General features: G+C 44.2%; 1 protein-coding gene across 1 annotated transcript; it reads right to left on the reverse strand.

The window, feature by feature from the left end:
- Nucleotides 1–16,572: 16,572 nt before the first annotated feature.
- Nucleotides 16,573–21,508, reverse strand: LOC141097707 (indolethylamine N-methyltransferase-like). The gene is made up of 3 exons (XM_073585084.1): nt 21,306–21,508; nt 18,562–18,769; nt 16,573–17,434 (listed from the first exon to the last, which is right to left on the reverse strand). The coding sequence occupies exons 1-3, from the start codon at nt 21,454–21,456 to the stop codon at nt 17,011–17,013; spliced, it is 783 nt and encodes a 260-aa protein (XP_073441185.1). The 5' UTR covers nt 21,457–21,508; the 3' UTR covers nt 16,573–17,010.
- Nucleotides 21,509–21,721: the final 213 nt, after the last annotated feature.

Consider the following 21,721-nt stretch of genomic DNA (forward strand, 5'->3'; position numbering starts at 1 on the left):
CCCTTAGACCGCAGGACTGGAGTCCCTCTAGACCACTAGCGCTCGTTTCCACGACTGCGGTGCCAGCAAGAGTTGCTACAATAGATAACGCATGCAAGTGTGCACAGTGCCGCTCAGGCGGATGCCACTAATCGCCCAGGATTGGGCCAGATAAGCGCACAGGTTGCGCAAGGCGTTGTACAGGCATGGCTGTCACTTACCGCAGTTCGATAGTGCCCTGCAGTGGGTAACATCATCGGACACTAGTGTGCAGAAGGCTGCTATGCACTGTGGCATATAGACTAGCCACTGACAGGCACTGCCTCTAACCGCTAAACCCTAACAAGAGACACAGCCAAGGGTAGGGGATTCATAAGGAATCAGTCACCAGATACATGCATCCATCATCATACACTCCATAAGTATTTCAGTCTATACTAGCGCATGGCCGAGCGGCCATGTGAACCTTTTATAGCAGCATCCTTCCGGGACCTTCCTAGTGGTCCAATGGGAGCAGAAATAGGACCTGAGCACGTGACCTCAAAGCTCCAATGAGAGGACTTCCCACGGGCATGCTCAGTGGGCCAAAAGAAGGACTTAGTCCCAAGAGATGCTCACTGCTGGTTATTGCAGGTTACCATAGCTGAACCCTGTTTGGCAGCAGTAACCAAGCGAACAGAAATAGACTGAGCAAGATGCTGGGAACGATGTCTTTGCTGAGTAGGCTCCTTTGTGGCTGGAGAGGAATGGGAGACCGCAGAAAGCAAGGCCCTGGTTTCCTGCTGTGCAGAGGCAGGAACCTGATGCCTAACATTAGACCCCTAACGTTGTTGTGAAGTTTGTGCTGAGTACACCGATACCCCATCTGTGGGGGTAAACCACTGTCTGGGTGCATGGCAGAGCTCAGAAGGGTAGGAGCGCTGTTTAACTTTTTCAGTGCAGAATTGGCAGGAATTGAGAACGGACACCATGTCGCGTTTGGAGAGCCCCTGATGTGCCTATACAGTGGAAACCCCCCACAAGTCACACCATTTTGGGAACTAGACCCCCAAGGAACTTATCTCAATGTGTGGTGAGCACTTTGAACCCTCAAGTGCTTCACAGAAGTATATAACGCAGAGCCATGAAAATAAAAAAATCATTTTTTTCCTCAAAAAGGATTTTTTAGCCCGCTATTTTTTATTTTTACAAGGATAACAAGAGAAATTGGACCACAAAAGTTGTTGTGCAATTTGTCCTGAGTACGCTGATACCTCATATGTGGGGGGGACAGCTGTTTGGGTGCATTGCAGAGCTCGGAAGGGAAGGAGTGCCATTTTGGAATGCAGACTTTGATGGAATGGTCTGTGGGCGTCATTTTGCATTTGCAGAGCCCCTGATGTGCCTAAATAGTGGAAACCCCACAAATCCAACTCCAACCCTAACCCCAACACACCCCTAACCCTAATCACAACCCTAACCATAACTCTAACCGCAAACCTAACCACAACACACCCCTAACCCTAATTCCAACCCTAACTATAACCCTAGCCACAACCCTAACACCAAGACACCCCTAACCCTAACCCCAACACATCCCTAACCCTAATTCCAATCCTAACCATAACCCTAACTACAAGCCTAATCTCAACCCTAACTATAACCCTAACCACAAACCTAACCCCAACACCAGCCTAATTCTAATCCCAACCCTAACCCTAATCCCAACCCTAAGCCTAATCCCAACCCCAACCCTAATCCTAATCCCTAGCCATAATCCTAACCCTAATCCCAACCCTAATCCTAATCCTAAACCTATTTCCAACCCTTACCCTAATTCCATCCCTAACCCTATTTCTAACCCTAGCCCTAATTGTAACCCTAACCTTAATTCTAACCCTAACCCTAATTGCAAAATGAAAATAAATATATTTTCTTTATTTCATTATTTTTCTCTACCTATGGGGGTGATAAAGGGGGGTTTTTATTTACTATTTTTTTATTTTGATAACTGTGATATGGTTCTTTGGCAAATGCCACATTTTGGCCTGCTGGAGGTCATTTTTCAGGGCTCTGGTAGTTCTCCTCCTGTTCCTCCTTGCACAAAGGTTGAGGTAGTGGTCCTGCTGCTGGGTTGTTGCCCTCCTATGGCCCCCTCCACATCTCCTGGTATACTGGCCTGTTGTCATGATCCCAGTGCGGGTTTTTGAGCTGCACACCGGGGGTTAATGTCTGGAGCTCTGTGCAGGTTTTGACCTGCACACTTGTGGTTAATGATTGTGGCCTCTTTCTGGTTCTGGGAGAGCTTCATAAACCCCTGGGTAGCTTCAATCCCTGCCAGTTATACTTTTGCCATTGGCCTAGTGTGCTGACCCCCGTGTGCCTGTTTGTTGCTATAGCTTGTTTATATGGTTCTGACCCGATTCTGTTTGCCGTTGTGAGTTTGCCTGTTGATTTTGTACTGCGTTATTATCTGTGTATGACTCATTGCATGTGACCTGACTACTCTCTGCTCGCCCCTCTTGTACCTTGCAACTATCTGTGTATGACTCATTGCATGTGACCTGACTACTCTCTGCTCGCCCCCTTTGGTACCCTACAGCTATCTCTGTGTGTGACTCATTGGCTATGTCCTGACTATTCTCACTGTCTATGCCCCTTGGTAACTTTGTCTCGCAGTTACTCTGCTAGGAATTGTCTTGCAGCTCCTAGCTCTGTGGAGTTTAGGCCACGCCTCTAGCAATCACGTGCTTCAGGACCTGCAGCTCTGAAGTACGCATCTATTCGGTTGCTGCCCACTCCACAGGTAGCTTTGAGCACAGTTCGCTTTACTCAGGACACGCGCACTGGCTCAGTGAGCAAGTTCAGTGCGGTGTCTCTGACACCTGTCTCCTCGTAGCGCCTCCAGCCTCTGGACACTACGTTGACAGACACAGCAAACCTTCTTGCCACAGCTCGCATTGATGCACCATCGTGGATGAGTTGCACTACCTGAGCCACTTGTGTGGGTTGTAGAGTCTCATGTTACCACAAATGTGAAAGCAAAACCAACATTCAAAAGTGACCAAAACATCAGCCAGAAAGCATTGGTACTGAGATGTGGTCTGTGGTCCCCACCTGCAGAACCACTCCTTTACTGAGGGTGTCTTGATAATTGCCAATAATTTCCATCTGTTGTCTATTCCATTTGCAAAACAGCATGTGAGTGGCTTCGGGATGGAGATATGAGGTGTTGTTTCAATGTGTAAGGGAGAAGTCTCCACGTAACTAGAGAGATGGGCGGGCCTGGTTACCTACAAACCCACCCAGGGGGTGTGTTTAAAGCCCTATTGTAAAGAGTGTTTAAAGGCTAGAATGACCTGTGATGAGGTCAGAGCCATGTGACCTGGTGGGCGTGGCTATGGACCATATAATGTGTCCAGGGTATGTCACATGGGGGTGAATGCTGGGACCTGGTTGGTCCAGTGTGGAAGGTCCCGCTGAGATGGGGCTTCCTGCCTGACAGCACGTGTGGATGCTGTGTTTAATGGCTGCAAATGCCAGAGAGTTTCCTGGAGGGAATGAATGTCTGCAGTATGGAGAAGCAGCCATGAGACAACCCTGACAGGGCGAGATATAACTGTGAGGCTGAAAAGCCTGCGTATTGGACATTGCTAACAGATTGAAGCTCTGTCATGGACGCTATGCTGTTTATATATTGCTGGTCATGGTTTATGATGTTTAATAAACCGCATGGACCATTCTGAGTTTATGGAAAACCTTTGCCGGATCTGATTTTGTAGCTGCCAAGCGAGTAATCCCCTACTTAAATGACAGCACTACCTCACATTTGGTGGAGAATACTATGGGCAGTGTTGTAGCCTTGTTGCTGGGAGCAATGGAAAAGGACTGCAAAGTCGGTTGCAAAGGGCAACGCTGAGCCAGGAGGGCTGACGGTTGGGGAGGTACCCGAGGACCTGTGTGGCCAACACAGGTAACGGACAGGTGTTCGTGTGATACTGACCTGGGTCAGTGAGTAAGACGGTGTACCTGGAGGGCTCAGTGAGCAAGGTCCTGGAAGGTCAGTGTTGGGAGATTCTAGGAGAAGAATCGACTCCCTGGAGCACGTGGTATGACCTTGGAACTGGTGAGGCATGAGTGTTGGGCAGTCTCAGGTGGAGACGGATGTACTGAAGAGCACCCGCTGAGCCCCTGGACCTGGTGAGGCCGTGTGTTGGGAAACCCTGGGAGGAGGGCCGCTCCCTGAATAGCACCCGGTGTGCCCTGTGTGTTGGACGGTCTCAGGCGGAGACGGTACGTCCTGAATAGCATACAGACAGGACACGTGAGTTTTTGTGGTGTGTTTTTTTTGTCTTCTTTTCTCAACTCAGCCTGCGGTGGCTCAGTGGGAGTCAAGAAGGTGACAAGCGGCTTCCTGTAACTCGGCGGGGTTACAAAGGGGACAAGCAGCTTCCGGTAACTCGTCGAGGTTACGAAAGGGACAAGTGGTTTCCTGTAACTCGGCGGGGTTACGAAGAGGACACCAGCCGCTGTGTGTGAACAGCAACCGGTGGTGTCAGTGATCGGTGACAGCAGGAGCTGTGGTGGTGCCAGCAAGGACTTGTGTGGTATCGTTAAAAGACATAAACTGTACTGTGTGAACTGTGGCATAAGAAGTTCTGCAGAAAGGACATGGGGAAAACCCGAAAGGGGCGGTGGCCCAAATCAGGGTGGTGGCCCAGAAAGGGGTGGAGTCCCAGAAGGGGGCCGTGACCCAAATTGGGGTGGTAGCCCAAAAGGGGGTGAAGTCCCAGAAGGGGGCGGTGACCCAAATTGGGGTGGTAACCCAAAAAGGGGTGGAGTCCCAGAAGGGGGTGGTGACCCGAATTGGGGTGGTTCAGGAAATGGCAGCACTGCTTGCCTCAGTGGGTATGTCTGGGGAACCGCAGTGTGAGTGTATGAGTTTTGAGGAGTGCGGCATGTATTTTCCTGATAACGACGGGCTACAGGTGTGTACCGTGATGCTGCAGTGGGAAGGATTACCTGGTAGGCTGGACTCAAAGAGTCAGGTGACTCTGACAGGAACTCCTCTCGTTTTGTCTCTGACCTAGAAAAACGTCAGGGCTCCCTGCAACCATGGGGTCATTGTGAATTATACGATGGACAGAGTTATGATTGAGATGACAAAGGGGAAGTGTCAAGGTGGTAGTATGCCTCCAAACTTAGTGCATACCTTTGAGAGGGGTCGAGACTTTGTCGTGTTTGATGACGTATGGTCGGACGATTAAGACGTTTCAACTGTGAGGCCAGCGGACACTGAGATGGTGACGCCTCCTAAAGTGGACAAGTCAGAGGTAGAACCGACCAGAAGAAAAGGTAAATCTGCCCAACTTACAGACCTGACGTTTCGTGACAAGATAGATGGTGGGCTGGGAGATGAGGTGAATGGAGTGGACACACAGTCAGAGGGTAACTGAAGGGTTGACTCGGCTGATCGGCGTGACTCAGACTCTAGGGGTGACAGTGGCTGTGAGAGAGAAAGGGAGTACAGACTAGATGACCTAGAGAAAGAAGTCTTCGAGCTCAAAGGTCACCTCGCATCGTGGCAAGGTCTGAATAAGTCCCTCAGAGAAGAGGTAGGAGTACTAACAGAAACTGTAAGAGGTCTTCTGCGGGAGAAGAAGTGGGACGAAGACTTACAGCAGCCAGGCATGAATAAGGAACAGTGTGAAGACAAAAAGAAACTTAAAAGTAGGGAAGCAGAGGTGATTCGTTTGCAGACGGAGCTTGCTGATGCAGAGTGTGCTAAAAGACAAGCACAGCAGGAAAGAGATGAACTGGCTGATGTGATTGCCAACAACAGAGGTGAAGGTGCTCTGGCTTTGGAAGAAAAGAGGCGGTTAGAGTCTCGCATTGTTCAGCTTGAAGAAGAAGTGGAGGAAGAACACGGCAACGTTGCATTAGCCAATGACAAGCTGACAAAGGCCACACTTCAGGTTGACCAGATGGATGCTGATCTGAAGACAGAACGTAGTAATGCTCAGAAGAATGAGAGTGCCCGTCAGCAATTAGTTCGCCAGAATAAGGACTTAGAAGCAAAGGTTGCACTACTGGAGGAACAGCTTGATGCAATAATTAAAGTGCGACAATCTGCTAGCAAATAAGTACGTCTTACGGAGAAAAACTGAAGGTTGTACTAAGGCAAATGGATGATGAAAGGCGTAATTCTGAGCAGTACAAAGGCCTGGCGGAGGGAAATGAAACAGTTGAAATGCCAGGTGGAAGAAGCAGAGAAAGAGGCTCAATGTGCCAATATGTTGCACCATAGGTTACAGTGTGAACTGGAGGTTGCTACGGAGACAGCAGATGCAAAGAACTGTGAGGTTAATGCACTGAAAAGTAAATTTAGATGTGGTGGGGTACCATTTCTTACAAGATGCTTAGATAGAGAAAGGATGGTGACTAACCAGTGTCTGACAACGCAGACAGACCGTGACTGGAGAGTCAAAGCCAATGACCGATATTCTGACCGCTGGAGGCGGGGGAGTTATAACGTAGGAACGAGGCAGTATGACAGATGGGACGGTTCTCTCGATCTGTGGGGCAAGGTGTAGTGAGTGCCCGGTCGTGAGACCCTGGTGTAACGTTGTGTGTTCAACCCCACAAGGGGACGCTGTGTGGATGTCCCAGATGAAAGGATGAATGGCAGAATACTGAATGGCCATTATGTATCTCAAAGTGGGTGGCTTTGGGATGGAGACTTATGTGTTGATCAGCAGTGATACTGCAGAGGTGTTGTTTCAATGTGTAAGGGAGAAGTCTCCAGGTAACTAGAGAGATGGGCGGACCTGGTTACCGACAAACCCACCCAGGGGGTGTGTTTAAAGCACTATTGTAAAGAGTGTGTAAAGTCTTGAAGGACCTGTGATGAGGTCACAGTCATGTGACCCGGAGGGTGTAGCTATGGACCATATAATGTGGCCAGGGTATGTCACATGGGGGTGAATGCTGGGACCTGGTTGGTCCAGTGTGGAAGGTCCCGCTGAGATGGGGCTTCCTGCCTGACAGCACGTGTGGATGCTGTGTTTAATGGCTGCAAGTGACTGAGCGTTCCCTGGAGGGAATGAATGTCTGCAGTATGGAGAAGCAGCCATGAGAGAACCCTGACAGGGTGAGATATAACTATGAGGCTGAAAAGCCCGCGTATTGCACATTGCTAACAGATTGAAGCTCTGTCATGGACGCTATGCGTTTATATATTGCTGGTCATGGTTTATGATGTTTAATAAACCGCATGGACCATTCTGAGTTTATGGAAAACCTGTGCCGGATCTGATTTTGTGGCTGCCAAGAGAGTGATCCCCTACTTAAATGACAGCGCTACCTCACTATATATATACACTCACTGGCCACTTTATTAGGTACACCATGCTAGTAACGGGTTGGACCCCCTTTTGCCTTCAGAACTGCCTCAATTCTTCGTGGCAGAGATTCAACAAGGTGCTGGAAGCATTCCTCAGAGATTTTGGACCATATTGACATGATGGCATCACACAGTTGGCGCAGATTTCTCGGCTGCACATCCCTGATGCGAATCTCCCGTTCCACCACATCCCAAAGATGCTCTATTGGATTGAGATCTGGTGACTGAGGAGGCCATTTGAGTACAGTGAACTCATTGTCATGTTCAAGAAACCAATCTGAGATGATTCGAGCTTTATGACATGGCGCATTATCCTGCTGAAAGTAGCCATCAGATGTTGGGTACATTGTGGTCATAAAGGGATGGACATGGTCAGCAACAATACTCAGGTAGGCTGTGGCGTTGCAACGATGCTCAATTGGTACCAAGGGGCCCAAAGAGTGCCAAGAAAAAATTCCCCACACCATGACACCACCACCACCAGCCTGAACCGTTGATACAAGGCAGGATGGATCCATGCTTTCATGTTGTTTACGCCAAATTCTGACCCTACCATCCGAATGTCGCAGCAGAAATCGAGACTCATCAGACCAGGCAACGTTTTTCCAATCTTCTACTGTCCAATTTCGATGAGCTTGTGCAAATTGTAGCCTCAGTTTCCTGTTCTTAGCTGAGAGGAGTGGTACCCAGTGTGGTCTTCTGCTGCTGTAGCCCATCTGCCTCAAAGTTCGACGCACTGTGCGTTCAGAGATGCTCTTCTGCCTACCTTGGTTGTAACGGGTGGCAATTTGAGTCACTGTTGCCTTTCTATCAGCTCGAACCAGTCTGCCCATTCTCTTCTGATCTCTGGCATCAACAAGGCATTTCCGGCCACAGAACTGCCGCTCACTGGATTTTTTTTCTTTTTCGGACCATTCTCTGTAAACCCTAGAGATGGTTGTGCGTGAAAATCCCAGTAGATCAGCAGTTTCTGAAATACTCAGACCAGCCCTTCTGGCACCAACAATCATGCCACGTTCAAAGGCACTCAAATCACCTTTCTTCCCCATACTGATGCTCGGTTTGAACTGCAGGAGATTGTCTTGACCATGTCTACATGCCTAAATGCACTGAGTTGCCGCCATGTGATTGGCTGATTAGAAATTAAGTCTTAACACACAGTTGGACAGGTGTACCTAATAAAGTGGCCAGTGAGTGTATATATATATATATATATATATATATATATTGCAGGGGGCATTTATGCACATTTACTTGAAGTACATTTAATCAAAGTATGAGGCAGTTATAACATGGATGAATGTGACACTCATCTCTATTCTCTTCGTAAAGGTAACCAGCTTTTTCAATCTCTGCTCTGAATCTCTGAATCAACTCACGTGTGTCGCCACTCCATTCATCGTCAGCAAGCAGTTAATCCTGAATGCTACATATGTGTTTTCAACCATGCAAGCTTATATCTGGTAACCAGCTTTTTCAATCTCTGTTCTGAATTAACTCATATGTGTCTCCACTCCATTCAATGTCAGCAAGCAGTTAATCTTGAATGCTACATATGTGTTTTCAACTATGCAAGTTAATATCTGGTATATAGTTATTTCTACTTACTCTGCTTGTCCCCTTATGTAGTGAGGTAATGAAACTTTTCAAAGTGCTTTATGATCCATCTAGTGCTGGACATTTGTTTATCTGATCACAACATTTATTGGGTCCTGCTGTCTCAATTTAGTTTGATTGATTAACGAGAAAAGAGAGAGCAAAAAAAAAAAAAAAAGGAGATCTAAGCCTTAGCCTCCTATATATTCAGACATAACTTGGGGGTGGCATTTATGCAGGTGGCATTTATGCACATTTAATCGAAGTATGAGGCAGTTATAACATGGCAGTTGGGCAGGAAACAGGTAAGACATTTATATACATCTATTCCCTGTACATTTGGATTACAACAAATATATACTATATGCATTTGTGTAATTTATATCCTGGCAGCTGCATTCACACACATCCACCGCCCTGGCATTAACTCTCTACACTCCATCCTTGGCCCCTCACTCCTTTCCTCTCCTATATATAGCACTCACGCTCTTTTCACATTGCTAAATTGCACAGATCCATTCAGTCCCACCATTCAACATCAGAGATGCTCTCACAAATCACTTAACCATCTGCTCACTCTTTCTATCCTCCTTCTCCTAGTCGCAGGAGACATTGCTCCCAACCCTGGCCCCTCATGTTATAGAAAGTCAAACCCCCAACTGCTACACTCAGAAACCCCTCTAATCTTATTAACATTCCCTGCATGCCATCTGTCTCTCATAATTGTGCCCTTTGGAATTCTCGCTCAGTGTGTAGCAAACTCTCCTTCATTCATGACTTCTTCCTTTCTAATTCTCAACCTTCTAGCTCTTACTGAAGCCTGGATCCAGCAGTCAGACACTACCGCTGCTGCAGCTCTTTCATATGGTGGACTACACTTCTCTCATACCCCAAGATCAGACAATAGAGCAGGTGGAGGCGTTGGTCTGCTCCTATCACCAAAATGTACCTTTCAGGTTATCCCTCAACTACCCTCACTTGTCTTCCCTTCTTTTGAGGTCCATGCCGTCAGACTCTACTCCCCCTTCTCCTTGCGAGTGGTTGTGGTATATCATCCTCCTAGCCCCTTCCATCAGTTCCTGGATCATTTTGCCACTTGGCTTCCACATTTTCTCTCCTGTGACATCCCTACCCTCATCGTGGGCGATTTCAACATCCCCATTGCTCTTCCCCTCTCCCCATCTGCTACTCACCTTTTATCTCTAACCTCCTCGCTTGGCCTTTCGCAGCTTACTAATTCTCCAACGCATGAAGACGGAAACTCCCTCGACTTGGTCTTCTCTCGGCTTTGTGCAGTGGATGATTTTGCAAACTCCCCTCTCCTGCTCTCTGACCACAACCTTCTTTCATTCTCTATCAAGAACTGCCAGGCCGCTCAGGTCACCCCCACTGTCCATACTTATAGAAACATACAGGCCATTAACACCCAGAAACTTATGAAGAACTTGCAGTCTTCATTGGCCCCTATCTCCTCCCTCTCATGTCCTGATTCTGCATTCAATCACTACAATGAAACACTTCAAAGTGCCCTGGATGAATTTGCACCTCCTATACATAGAACACCACTACACAGATGGCGACAATGCTGGCACACCCTGCAAACACATTTCCTGCAGCGGTGCTCTGTGGAGAAAATCCAATCTACACGAAGATTTCGTCCATTATAAGTTTATGCTTCGAACATAGAACACTGCCCTTCACCTCTCAAAACAAACATATTTCAACACCTTCATCACCTCACTGTCCAATAACCCTAAATGTCTCTTTGACACTTTTCATTCTCTACTCAACCCAAGAGTACAGGCCCCAACCACGGAGCTTTGAGCTGATGATCTGGCGAACTACTACAAAGAAAGAATTGACCACATCCGACAGGAAATTATCTCCCAATCACCTCATACCATGCACCGTCCTCCCTCTCCCACTGCATCTAGCTCACTCTCTGATTTTGAACCAGTCACAGAAGAAGTAAGCAGGCTCCTTGCATCTTCTCGCCCAACCACTTGCACCAGTGACCAATTTCCGTCACATCTACTCCAGTCCCTTTCCCCTGCTGTCACCACTCACCTAACTAAAATATTTAACCTCTCTCTCTCTTCTGGTATCTTTCCCTCATCATTTAAGCATGCCATCATACATTCACTACTTAAAAACCATCCCTCGACCAAAACTGTGCCGCTAACTATAGACCTGTCTAATCTTCCCTTCATCTCTAAACTCATGGAACGCCTGGTCCACTCCCATGTTGTCCGCTATCTCTCAGATAACTCTCATCTCGACCCTCTCCAATCCAGTTTCCGCTCTTTACATTCTACTAAAACTGCCCTCACTAAAGTCTCTAATGATCTACTAACAGCTAAATCAAATGGTTATTACTCCATGCTAATTCTCTTGGATCTCTCTGCAGCATTCGACACTGTGGATCATCAGCTCCTCCTCACTATGCTCCGTTCCATTGGCCTCAAGGACACCGTTCTCTCTTGGTTCTCCTCCTGTCTCTCTGACCACTCCTTTACTGTATCTTTTGCTGGTTCCTCCTCCTCTCATCTTCCTCTTACTGTTGGGGTTCCTCAAGGATCAGTCCTAGGCCCCCTCCTCTTCTCTTTGTACACTGCCCCTATTGGTCAAACAATCAGTAGATTTGGTTTCCAGTACCATCTCTATGCTGATGACACCCAATTAATGCTTCTTCTCCTGACATCACGCCTGGCTTTTTGGAAAACACCAGCGATTGTCTAAACGCTGTCTCTAACATCATGTCCTCACTATATCTGAAACTGAACCTGTCAAAGACGGAACTCCTTGTGTTTCCTCCCTCTACTAATGTACCTATACCCGACATTGCCATTTCCGTGTGTGGTTCCACTATTACTCCCCAGCAACATGCCCGCTGTCTTGGCTCTGAACTTTCCTTTGCCCCCCACATACGATCACTGGCTCGCTCTTATTATCTGCAACTCAAAAACATTTCTAGAATTCAACCTTTTCTTACTTTTGACTCTGCAAAAACTCTTACTGTTTCTCTTATTCATTCTCTTCTCGACTATTGTAACTCTCATAGAATCATAGAATAGAATCATAGGATCGTAGAGTTGGAAGAGACCTCCTGGGCCATCTGGTCCAACCCCTTGCTCAAAGCAGGATTCGCTAAATCATCCCAGTCAGATGTCTGTCCAGCCTCTGTTTGAAGACTTCCATTGAAGGAGCACTCACCACTTCTAATGGCAGCCTGTTCCACTCATTGATCACTCTAACTGTCAAAAAGTTTTTTCTAATATCTAATCTGTGTCTCCTCCCATTCAGCTTCATCCCATTGCTTCTAGTCTTTCCTTGTGCAAATGAGAATAAAGATGATCCTTCTACAATGTGATAGCCCTTTAGATATTTGTAGACAGCTATTAAGTCTCCTCTCAGTCTTCTCTTTTGCAAACTAAACATTCCCAAATCCTGCAACCTTTCCTCATAAGACAGGGTTTGCAGACCGGTCACTATTCTGGTCGCTCTTTTCTGAACTTGCTCCAGTTTGTTGATGTCTTCTTTAAAATGTGGTGCCCAAAACTGGACACAATATTCCAGATGAGGTCTGACCAAAGAGGAGTAGAGGGAAATAATGACTTCACGTGATCTAGACTGTATGCTTCTGTTAATACATCCTAGAATTGCATTTGCCTTTTTTGCTGCTGCATCACACTGTTGACTTATATTCAGTCTGTGATCTATTAGTATACCCAAGTCTTTTTCACATGTGCTGTTGCTTAGCCCTATTCCTCCCATTCTGTATATGCTTTTTTCATTTTTATTGCCCAGATGTAGTACTTAGCATTTTTCCCTGTTAAAAACCATTCTGTTAGTTGCTGCCCACTGCTCCAGTTTATTTATATCTTTTTGAATCCTCTCTCTCTCTTCTCTAGTATTAGCTATCCCTCCTAGCTTTGTGTCATCAGCAAATGTAATCAGTTTACCCTCAATTCCTTCATCTAAATCGTTGATAAAGATGTTGAACAATACAGGGCCCAGGACAGAGCCCTGTGGTACCCCACTTGAGACATTCTTCCTACTGGATGTGCAGCCATTTACGACCACTCTTTGGGTCCAATCACTAAGCCAGTTATTAATCCACCTAACAGTTGCCTTGTCCATTCCATACTTAGTCATTTTTTCAATAAGGATTGTATGAGATACTTTGTCAAATGCTTTGCTGAAGTCAAGATATACTATATCTACAGCATTTCCTTGATCCACCCAATCAGTGATTCTGTCATAGAAGGAAATTAAGTTAGTCTGACATGACTTATTAGTTACAAACCCATGCTGACTCTGTTTAATCACTTCATTCTTATCCAGGTACTGACATACATGTTGTTTAATAATTTGTTCAAAGATCTTTCCTGGTATAGAAGTCAGACTCACCGGCCTATAGTTGCCTGGGTCCACCTTCTTCCCCTTTTTGAAGATTGGAACAACATTTGCTCTTCTCCAGTCTTCTGGGACTTCTCCTGTTCTCCAAGAATTTTCAAAGATTATAGAGAGGGGTTCAAAAATTTCTTCTGCTATCTCCTTCAGTACTCTGGGATGGATGTATTTCATCTGGACCTGGAGACTTGAATTCATTTAGGTTAGCTAACTGTTTCCTCACTATCTTTCTGTTTATAGATATACTGGATTCTTCTTCTTCTATTCCCTTAATTGGACAGTGAAGAACAGTTGATGTTACATTTCCTTTCTGAGAGAAAACAGATGCAAAATAGTAATTTAAAAGTTTGGCCTTCTCAACATCCTGTCTTACCATTTCATCATTTTCATCCTGTAAAAATCCTATAGCATCTTTGACTTTTCTTTTACTTTTGACATATCCCCAAAATCCTTTATTATTGCTTTTGACATCTCTTGCAAGCCTCAATTCATTGTCAGATTTAGATAATCTGATTTGTGCCCTGCAGGTTCTGCAGACATCATTATATTCTTCTTTAGATATGCCTCCCTCTTTCCATTTTATAAACATTTCTTTCTTCCTTTTTAGCATGTGCTTAAGTTCTGTGTTCTTCCATCCTGGTTTCCTTAAATGCTTCCTATTCTTCCCTCTTTTTGGAATTGTTAACAATTGTGCTTTGAGAATTTCATTTTTCAAGATTTCCCATCCTTCCTGGACATTTTTGTCTTTACGGATATTCAGCCATTGGATCCCTCCAATTCTCTTTCTGAATCCCTTAAAATCTGCCTTTCTGAAATCTAACCTTGAACTCTGAGTCTTCACAGGTCTTCCTCCTCTAGTTATCCAAAATTCTAAAATAGCATGGTCGCTACCTCCTAGGGTCCCAGCCACTTTTACCTCCTCAACCATTTCCTCTCTGTTTATAAAGATTAGATCCAAGGTAGCAGTTCCCCTTGTTTTCTCCCCTACCTTTTGGAAGATAAAGTTGTCAGCAAGAGAGGATAAGAATTTCCTTGACCTGTTAGTTTTGCCTGAGAGAGATTCCCAACAAATGTCTGGATAGTTGAAATCGCCCATGACAACTATGTCATATTTTTTGGAGAACTTGGCCATTTGATGCATAATGAGTTAATCCATATCTTCAGCTTGCACAGGCGGCCTGTAGTAAATGCCTACAATGGTGTCCTTTCCATTGTTCTGTCCTTGTATTCTTACCCAAACAGTTTCCACAGAACTCCCAGTCTCTGAAGCTTCAATCTCTGTGCAGATATACGCGTTTCTAACATACAATGCGACACCTCCTCCTCGTTTATCAAGTCTGTTTCTTGCAAATAAGTTGTATCCTTCTAGTCTTGTATTCCAATCATGTGTATCGTCCCACCAAGTTTCAGTGATTCCAATGACATCATATTTATTTTCCTGTGTTAGTAGTTCCAGTTCTCCTTGTTTGTTGCCCATGCTTTGTGCATTAGTATAGAAACATTTTAGTTTGTGATTGTTTTCTCTTTCTCCAATATTTTTATTATTTAGATTCTTTTGTCTTTGTCCTTCCTTTCCACTTCTAATAGCAGAGTTCTCAATAGCATTTGTCAGGTGTATGGCTTTTTCTGGTCTTTTGCTTCCCTTCCCACGTTGTTCTAGTTTAAAGCTCTCCTTACAAGTGTAGCAAGGCGACTTCCAAATACATGTTTTCCAGTCTTCGTAAGATGCACCCCATGTCTAGCAAGTAGTCCATCATATAGGTAATTCACTCCGTGGTCCAGAAATCCAAATCGTTGCTGACGGCACCATCGACGTAGCCAGTTGTTCACCTGCAGAATCTTATTCCACCTCCTTGTTCCATGGCCATCCACTGGGAGGATGGAAGAGCAGACCACCTGCGCTCCCAGGTCTTTCACTTTCTTGCCTAAGTTTTCAAAGTCTCTGCAGATGGTTTCCAGGTCGTTTCTTGCGGTGTCATTTGTCCCCACATGTAGTAGCAGGAATGGGTACTCATCTGTAGGTCTGAAGAGTCCTGATATCCTGTCAGACACATCTTTAATTTTTGCACCTGGAAGACAGCACATTTCTCTTGAAGTTATATCCGGTCTGCAGATAGCGGCCTCTGTTCCTCTCAACAGGGAATCCCCCATGACCACCACTCTCCGTTTCTTCTTCACAACATTTTTCTTTCTCCATCCAGGAGGACTCTGAAGGCGTACAAGGTTGCTGTTTGTGGGCAAAGTCTTATCCTGATGTACTTCTTCAATGTTTTCCTGCGTGAGAGCCTGGTACTGGTTCCTGAGAAGTATTGGTGCTGACTGCCTCCTGATCCTCCTGCTTCTCTGGGTCACATGTTTCCATTCCTCTGTTTCTTCAGGTGCACTTCAGACTGGCCTACCGCCTCAACACATTAACCTAATCTATCCCTGTGTGGCACAGCCAAAAGTTTTTACCATAACCAGGTTCCACGCATCATGTTCCCACATGCTTTATACATCCATTAGCCCTCTCTGTCTGTACTGTTACACACTTAACATTATGGCTGGTCCATACAATCAGGGCAATTGTTACCTCCCACCTTTCGTGTCTACCTTTTTTCCTCATAGATTGTAAGCTTGCGAGCAGGGCCCTCATTCCTCTTGGTATTTGTTATGATCTATGTGATTATTGTTATGCTGTAATGTCTATTGTCTGTACAAGTCCTCTCTGAAATGTAAAGTGCTGCGGAATATGTCGGCGCTATAGAAATAAAATTTATTATTTTATATTGCTCAAAAATATATCTATTCTATTCTCTTCGAACCTATTCTATTCTATACTGTACCGGAATCTGCTGGATTTTAATCTAGCTATCTATGTATGTATGTATAGAAGATTATATGATATATGATGTGTACAGTTTTTTTTGTAAATGCTATTTTAAAATGAGTTTTTACATAAATAGAACTGCTGTATGTAAAACCTTATGTTAAAATCGCATTGCATTCCGATTGCGTATGCATGTCATATGGATATTCCATGAAGAAATCACATGGAAATTGCATGACCCTCGCTTAGCACTCGTCCTTTTTTTTTTGGCCCGGAAATCGGACCGTTATTTTTTTTCTCGCAAATGGGTATGAGCCGTTAAATCAAATCCTGTAAAACCTTAGAATCAGTAAGCAGCTAAAATTTTACTTTAGTAAAGGACACAAACAAATAATTAAGAAATCATTTGCTTTATTTCATTATTCATATGAACCAGAAGGAGAACAGAACAGCAAATAAAATCAGTGAACAATCTGTTAGCCAGCGTATTGCTCTACACATAATCTTTTGATTGTCACCATATACACACTTTTTTGTGTTCGCTTAGAATATTAGGCATCCACTAATGTTCCATCTGTATTTTGCATCTATGTGACATCTATAACATCTTTGGTACAATAAACCATCGGTGTCATCCCGCAGTGAATTGGTGTTTTAATCAAATAAAATACGGTATATTTCTCCTGGGATATGTCCTAAACAGCAGCTCTAATACTAACGGCTTTAAGCAGTTACATTTTTATACCTTTATATGTATCTGTAGATATTTTATGATTATTCAACTTTAAAGCTTTACTTAGAAACTCTTGGCATACAGACCTAGTTTATGTTTCTACTTCTCTTTGTGAGCCAAAATGAATAGCACGTTCTTATAGTCAGTAAGGTCACTGACAGCCGTTCTCTTCTTAACCTTACAGGTATCAATAGCAAAACCGTCTTCAACTAGAACTTTCCTGGCAAAATCCTCATCATATTTGAGCATATGGAACTTGTCTTTCCCGATTGTAATATATGTTGCATCTAAAGCTGCAATAAATATAAGATGTCCTCCAGGTTTCAGCAACTTTGAGATCTTCCTAAGATAATTTTTAAGTTCATCTTGATTTTTGCTAATAAATTCTAAGAAGCAAGCAATGATGATGCAATCTGCTGGTGGTAGATCTATCGGTTCTACGATGTTTTCTTTTTCGAAGTCACATTTCACAACATGTCGAAGGGCTGTTCGCACGTTCCCATCTTTGTCCTGAAACTGGTCACTAAAATAAATGGAAACATGAAGAATGTGATTGTATCACAGCTATTTTTAATAGGAAAGCATTAGGGCCCAACAGGAGTCAATGGTTAGAACTGGACTACTGGTTTTGAATTTTTGGGAAAGGCTTAAATTTAACAAAGATTGCTGCACTGCATTTTAGTTTTGAAAGCTATATTCACACTATGTTTGGGTGACTATGTGTGATGCATGTACTGGGAGCTTCAGTAGTATACATATACTAAAAGTATCCATAAGCCTGCATTTTGATACAGGAAAGATGTGTTGTGATGTTTTGTGTATAAATATGTGATTCTTCAGATTTTGTATTAGTCTAGCCTGATGAAGAGACCTGAGTAGTCTCAAAAGCTTGCTATGTGTTACCATCTTTTCAGTTAGCCATTAAAAGGTATCAACCACTGAGGACTCTCAATTCTAAATATTCTTTCATAAGCCTGCATTCACTCAACGGCGACAAAAAAAATGTAATAATCTCTTTCAACAAAACTTTTTTAACTGCATACAAAATAGTGGAAAACTGCACAGATGGTCCTCAGCTTTGGGAAGAGGGGGAGAGTATGTAGGAAAGCCAGGTGGGACAGAGTATATGTGAAATCCCATTATTGCTTTGCTTTCCTTGGAAAAGGACTGTGATTTTTGTTATGTATGTTCCAGGATAAGGCTGGTTTCCTTTAAAGAGTTGTACAAGTTTATGGAGTTCAACAATCCTCACACTGTCTGTACACAAGAATCCGGTGCCTATGAAAAGTCTAATGCCCACCTGAGAGAGTGAATGCCTACAATTGGAACCGTATATTATTTTTCAAATTGTGGCTAATGAGTGATATTTGTCACTATATCAGTGGCATACATGGAGGCAAATGCAGAGCTGTACTTATGGGATTCTCTTGATTATACCTCTGACTCAAATGTGTGGTGATCACAGGCATACTGTGTCATTTCAGAAGAATTCAATGATTCAAAATTTTCAACCAAATTGCTAAAAGTAGACATTTTTACTGACAGTTGAAATTTCAATAGAATAACATTTTAAAATAGGGTTGGCGGCAGAAATACAATATTTTACATGTTTTCATTTTGTGTGGAGACTACAAGTACAATATATTTCACCTTTTTCCTTCTATGTCTGCATGATGTTTCGCAGCATGGTCCCACTCAAATGCTCCTGTACGTTCATGCATCCATCTTTTCAGCTCCATGATGCATCTGTCATTGGCCTTCAGCACAATGATATGTTTAAAGAATTCACAGACGGCGTATAAGTTGTGAATTGTGGAACTAACACTGAACTCAATCAAAATGTCTCCTTTAATGTGACCTGCAGAAAAAATGTCTGAATATTGTTATATGCATACAAGAGGAAGTCATGATTTGTCGTTATCTATATTCACTATGTCCACTATACATATCCTAAAAAGGTTATCTACTACAAGAACAATCGCTTCTTAAATGAAGTAGACCCCCTTGCAAAATAAAAACACCTACAGCTCATCAGTGGCCACTTATTGTTATGGCTGGCGGAACGCACCAAATTATAAAATAATAGTTGGTGCGTTCACAGCCCAGGGTCCACCGTGCAGAGGTGGTACACTGCTGCAAGGTAGTGGCGGGAGTATAAAGCGGTGTGGAAAGGTCACACGTGGGTTAACGTCACCCAGTGTAAACAGGAGCGAACTCTGTTAACTCACAGAGCCGCACTACCGCTGAACATAAATGCCGGAGCCTGTTTAGCTCACAGAGCCCGGCCAATGAGCGCACAGAAAGCAGTCACAGAACTCTACCCCAAGGACACGGGGTCAGAGTCCCTCTAGACCTTCTGAGCACGTGGCGTCGCAACTGCGGACACCGCTATAGACGCTGACTACTGAGTGTAGAGCACATGCACTTAGGCGTGCAAAGTCACTGATGGCGACTGATGCCTGTCTAAGGGTACCGTTACACTTAGCGATGCACCAGCGATCTCGACAACGATATGGATCGCTGGTGCATCGCTAAGTGGTCGCTAGTGAGCTGCCACACAGGCAGATCTCACCAGTGACATCGCAGGGGTCGGGGGTCGCTACTTACCTGTCAGACGCGGCGATCCTGATGTCCTCCCGCCCGCCTCCATGCCTCGCTCATCGGCGCCACAGGAAGCCCAGCAGGAAGTGGCCGACTAGGAATGGTCCAGGAGCTTCTCGCACAACCAGCGATAATCAGCGGGGGAGATGGTCGGAGGTAAGTATCACATGCAGCGATATCGCTAGCAATATCGCTGCAACGTCACAAAATCGGTGACTTTACAGCGATATTGCTAGCGATATAGCAGTGTGTAACGGGGGCTTTAGACTCTGTCCTACCTTCACCTAAGCCTGGGCGCTTAACAGGCTAGGCTGCACAACACATGCGTACCAAGGGTAGGGGTTTCTTAATGAGTCATTCACCAGAGACATTCATACATGCATAAAACATTCACTCCTCATAGTCTGATAGTGCAGTCTATACTAGCGCATGGCCAAGCGGCCATGCAAACCTTTTATAGCCGCATGCTTCCGGGACCTTCCTGGCTTTTTGGATGGACCAATCTGAGCTGGAGAAGAACCTGAGCACATGACCTTCGATCTCCAATGGGAGATCACTCCACGGGCATGCTCAGTGGATCGACTGGAGGACTAAGTACCTGGAGAGACTCGCTGCTGACCAGCATGCGTTGCTATAGTTGGACCAGAGGTGGCAGCAGCAACCAAACCCACGGAGCTAGATTGGGCAGAGGGCCAGGACCAACGACTCTGCTGAGCAACCTCCTCTGTGGCTGGAGAGGAATTGGAGACCGTCGGAAGCAAGGTTCGGGATTCCCGCTGTGCAGCGAGAGGAACCCGACGCCTAACACTTATGGGCTGCTGCGCTGTCACTTCCTTTGGATAATTGCAACAAGAGAGAACACAGCACACCTCTAATCCCTTCCCACCCATGAATATGTACTAGATATCCATTTAGTGCACAGCTGGAAGATCACAAAACTATTAAGACCTGCTGTACATTTACTGCACTTACATGGTGCGGGCTCAGGATCTATAACGTACAGCATGGCCTCATCTTCTGAATAAATATATATATATTTATTTGTATATGAAAAATATATTATATATACACATATTCTGCATCACCACATCTGTAAAAGTCCTAGCTATCGAAATATGGCCCCAATACCTCTAAAGATAAAAAGCAAAATCAAAATAACAGAATTACAGCTTTCCAGTTGTTGGTAATCTATAAAAATAAATTCAGTAAGAAGCAATCAAAATGTCATATTTACAAAATTAAAAACATCAGATGATCATGTAAAAAACAAACCCTCACCTAGCTCAATCGGTGAGAAAATGAAAACGTTATGAGTCTTGGAAATTGTCAACACAAGCGAATATTATTTTTTTTTACAAATTTCATCATTTTTGTCACCATTTAAAATATAGAAAAAAAAGACAAGTTTGGTGTCACAATAACTGTACTGACCTGGAGAATCATATTGCCGAGTTATTTTTACACTCTGGATCGACGCATACAACAGCGTGTTGAAGTTCCCACCAATATTCACCAACTTCACACAGCCATTAAAGAGGAGAGGACCAACATTCCAGAGGCCACAATTAATAACCTTATCAACTCTATGCAAAGGAGATTTCCTGTACTGCATCAGGCAAATGGTGGTCACACCAGATACTCACTAGTTTTCTGCCCCTTCCCTCCGCAAAGACCTTTTGTGTACATATAAAAAGTCTTAGATCTTTGAGTTCAGCTCATGAAAAATGGGAGCAAAAACAAATTCGTTACATTTACATTTTTGTTCAGTTTAGAAAGATTAATAAACCACGTACCCTCTGCAAAAGTTTTTGTAAGATTTTCAAGGGGAAATATTATGGAATCATCACCAAAAATCATTTCAGGTTTATCTGAAAAATAAGTTTCCAGATTTTGTCTGGCATCAAAGCCATCTTCATGGTAGATCTTATAGTTAGAGGAATCCATTGTGTAGTCTTATGTCACGGATGAGTTGTTTGTCTCTACGAGTCTGTTGAGGTCTTTATATAATTTGCAACGCTTCTAAGAATTAATTATCAGGTGATGAGTATTGCATCTTAACGTAAGAGTCATGGGATTACCGTTTATACTCACGTGGAATTTGTATGATCTTTCTATAAACAAGTTGGTTTTAGAGTATGTGCAAACAATGTTTTATTCAGGCGGGCAAAACAGTGACATTTTTCAAAGGAAGACGCTTCAGGATACAAGA

Source organism: Dendrobates tinctorius, unplaced genomic scaffold (assembly GCF_039654945.1).
Source record: "Dendrobates tinctorius isolate UK_male_01 unplaced genomic scaffold, ASM3965494v1 ptg000086l, whole genome shotgun sequence".
NCBI lineage: Eukaryota > Metazoa > Chordata > Amphibia > Anura > Dendrobatidae > Dendrobates > Dendrobates tinctorius.

Coding starts and splice junctions, on each gene's coding strand:
- LOC141097707 (XM_073585084.1), bottom strand. CDS start 21,456: ATGGATTCCTCTAACTATAAGATCTACCATGAAGATGGCTTTGATGCC. Junction 18,770..21,305: donor TACAAAAACTTTTGCAGAGG/GTACGTGGTTTA, acceptor TTTTTTCTGCAG/GTCACATTAAAGGAGACATT. Junction 17,435..18,561: donor GCAGACATAGAAGGAAAAAG/GTGAAATATATT, acceptor CATTTATTTTAG/TGACCAGTTTCAGGACAAAG.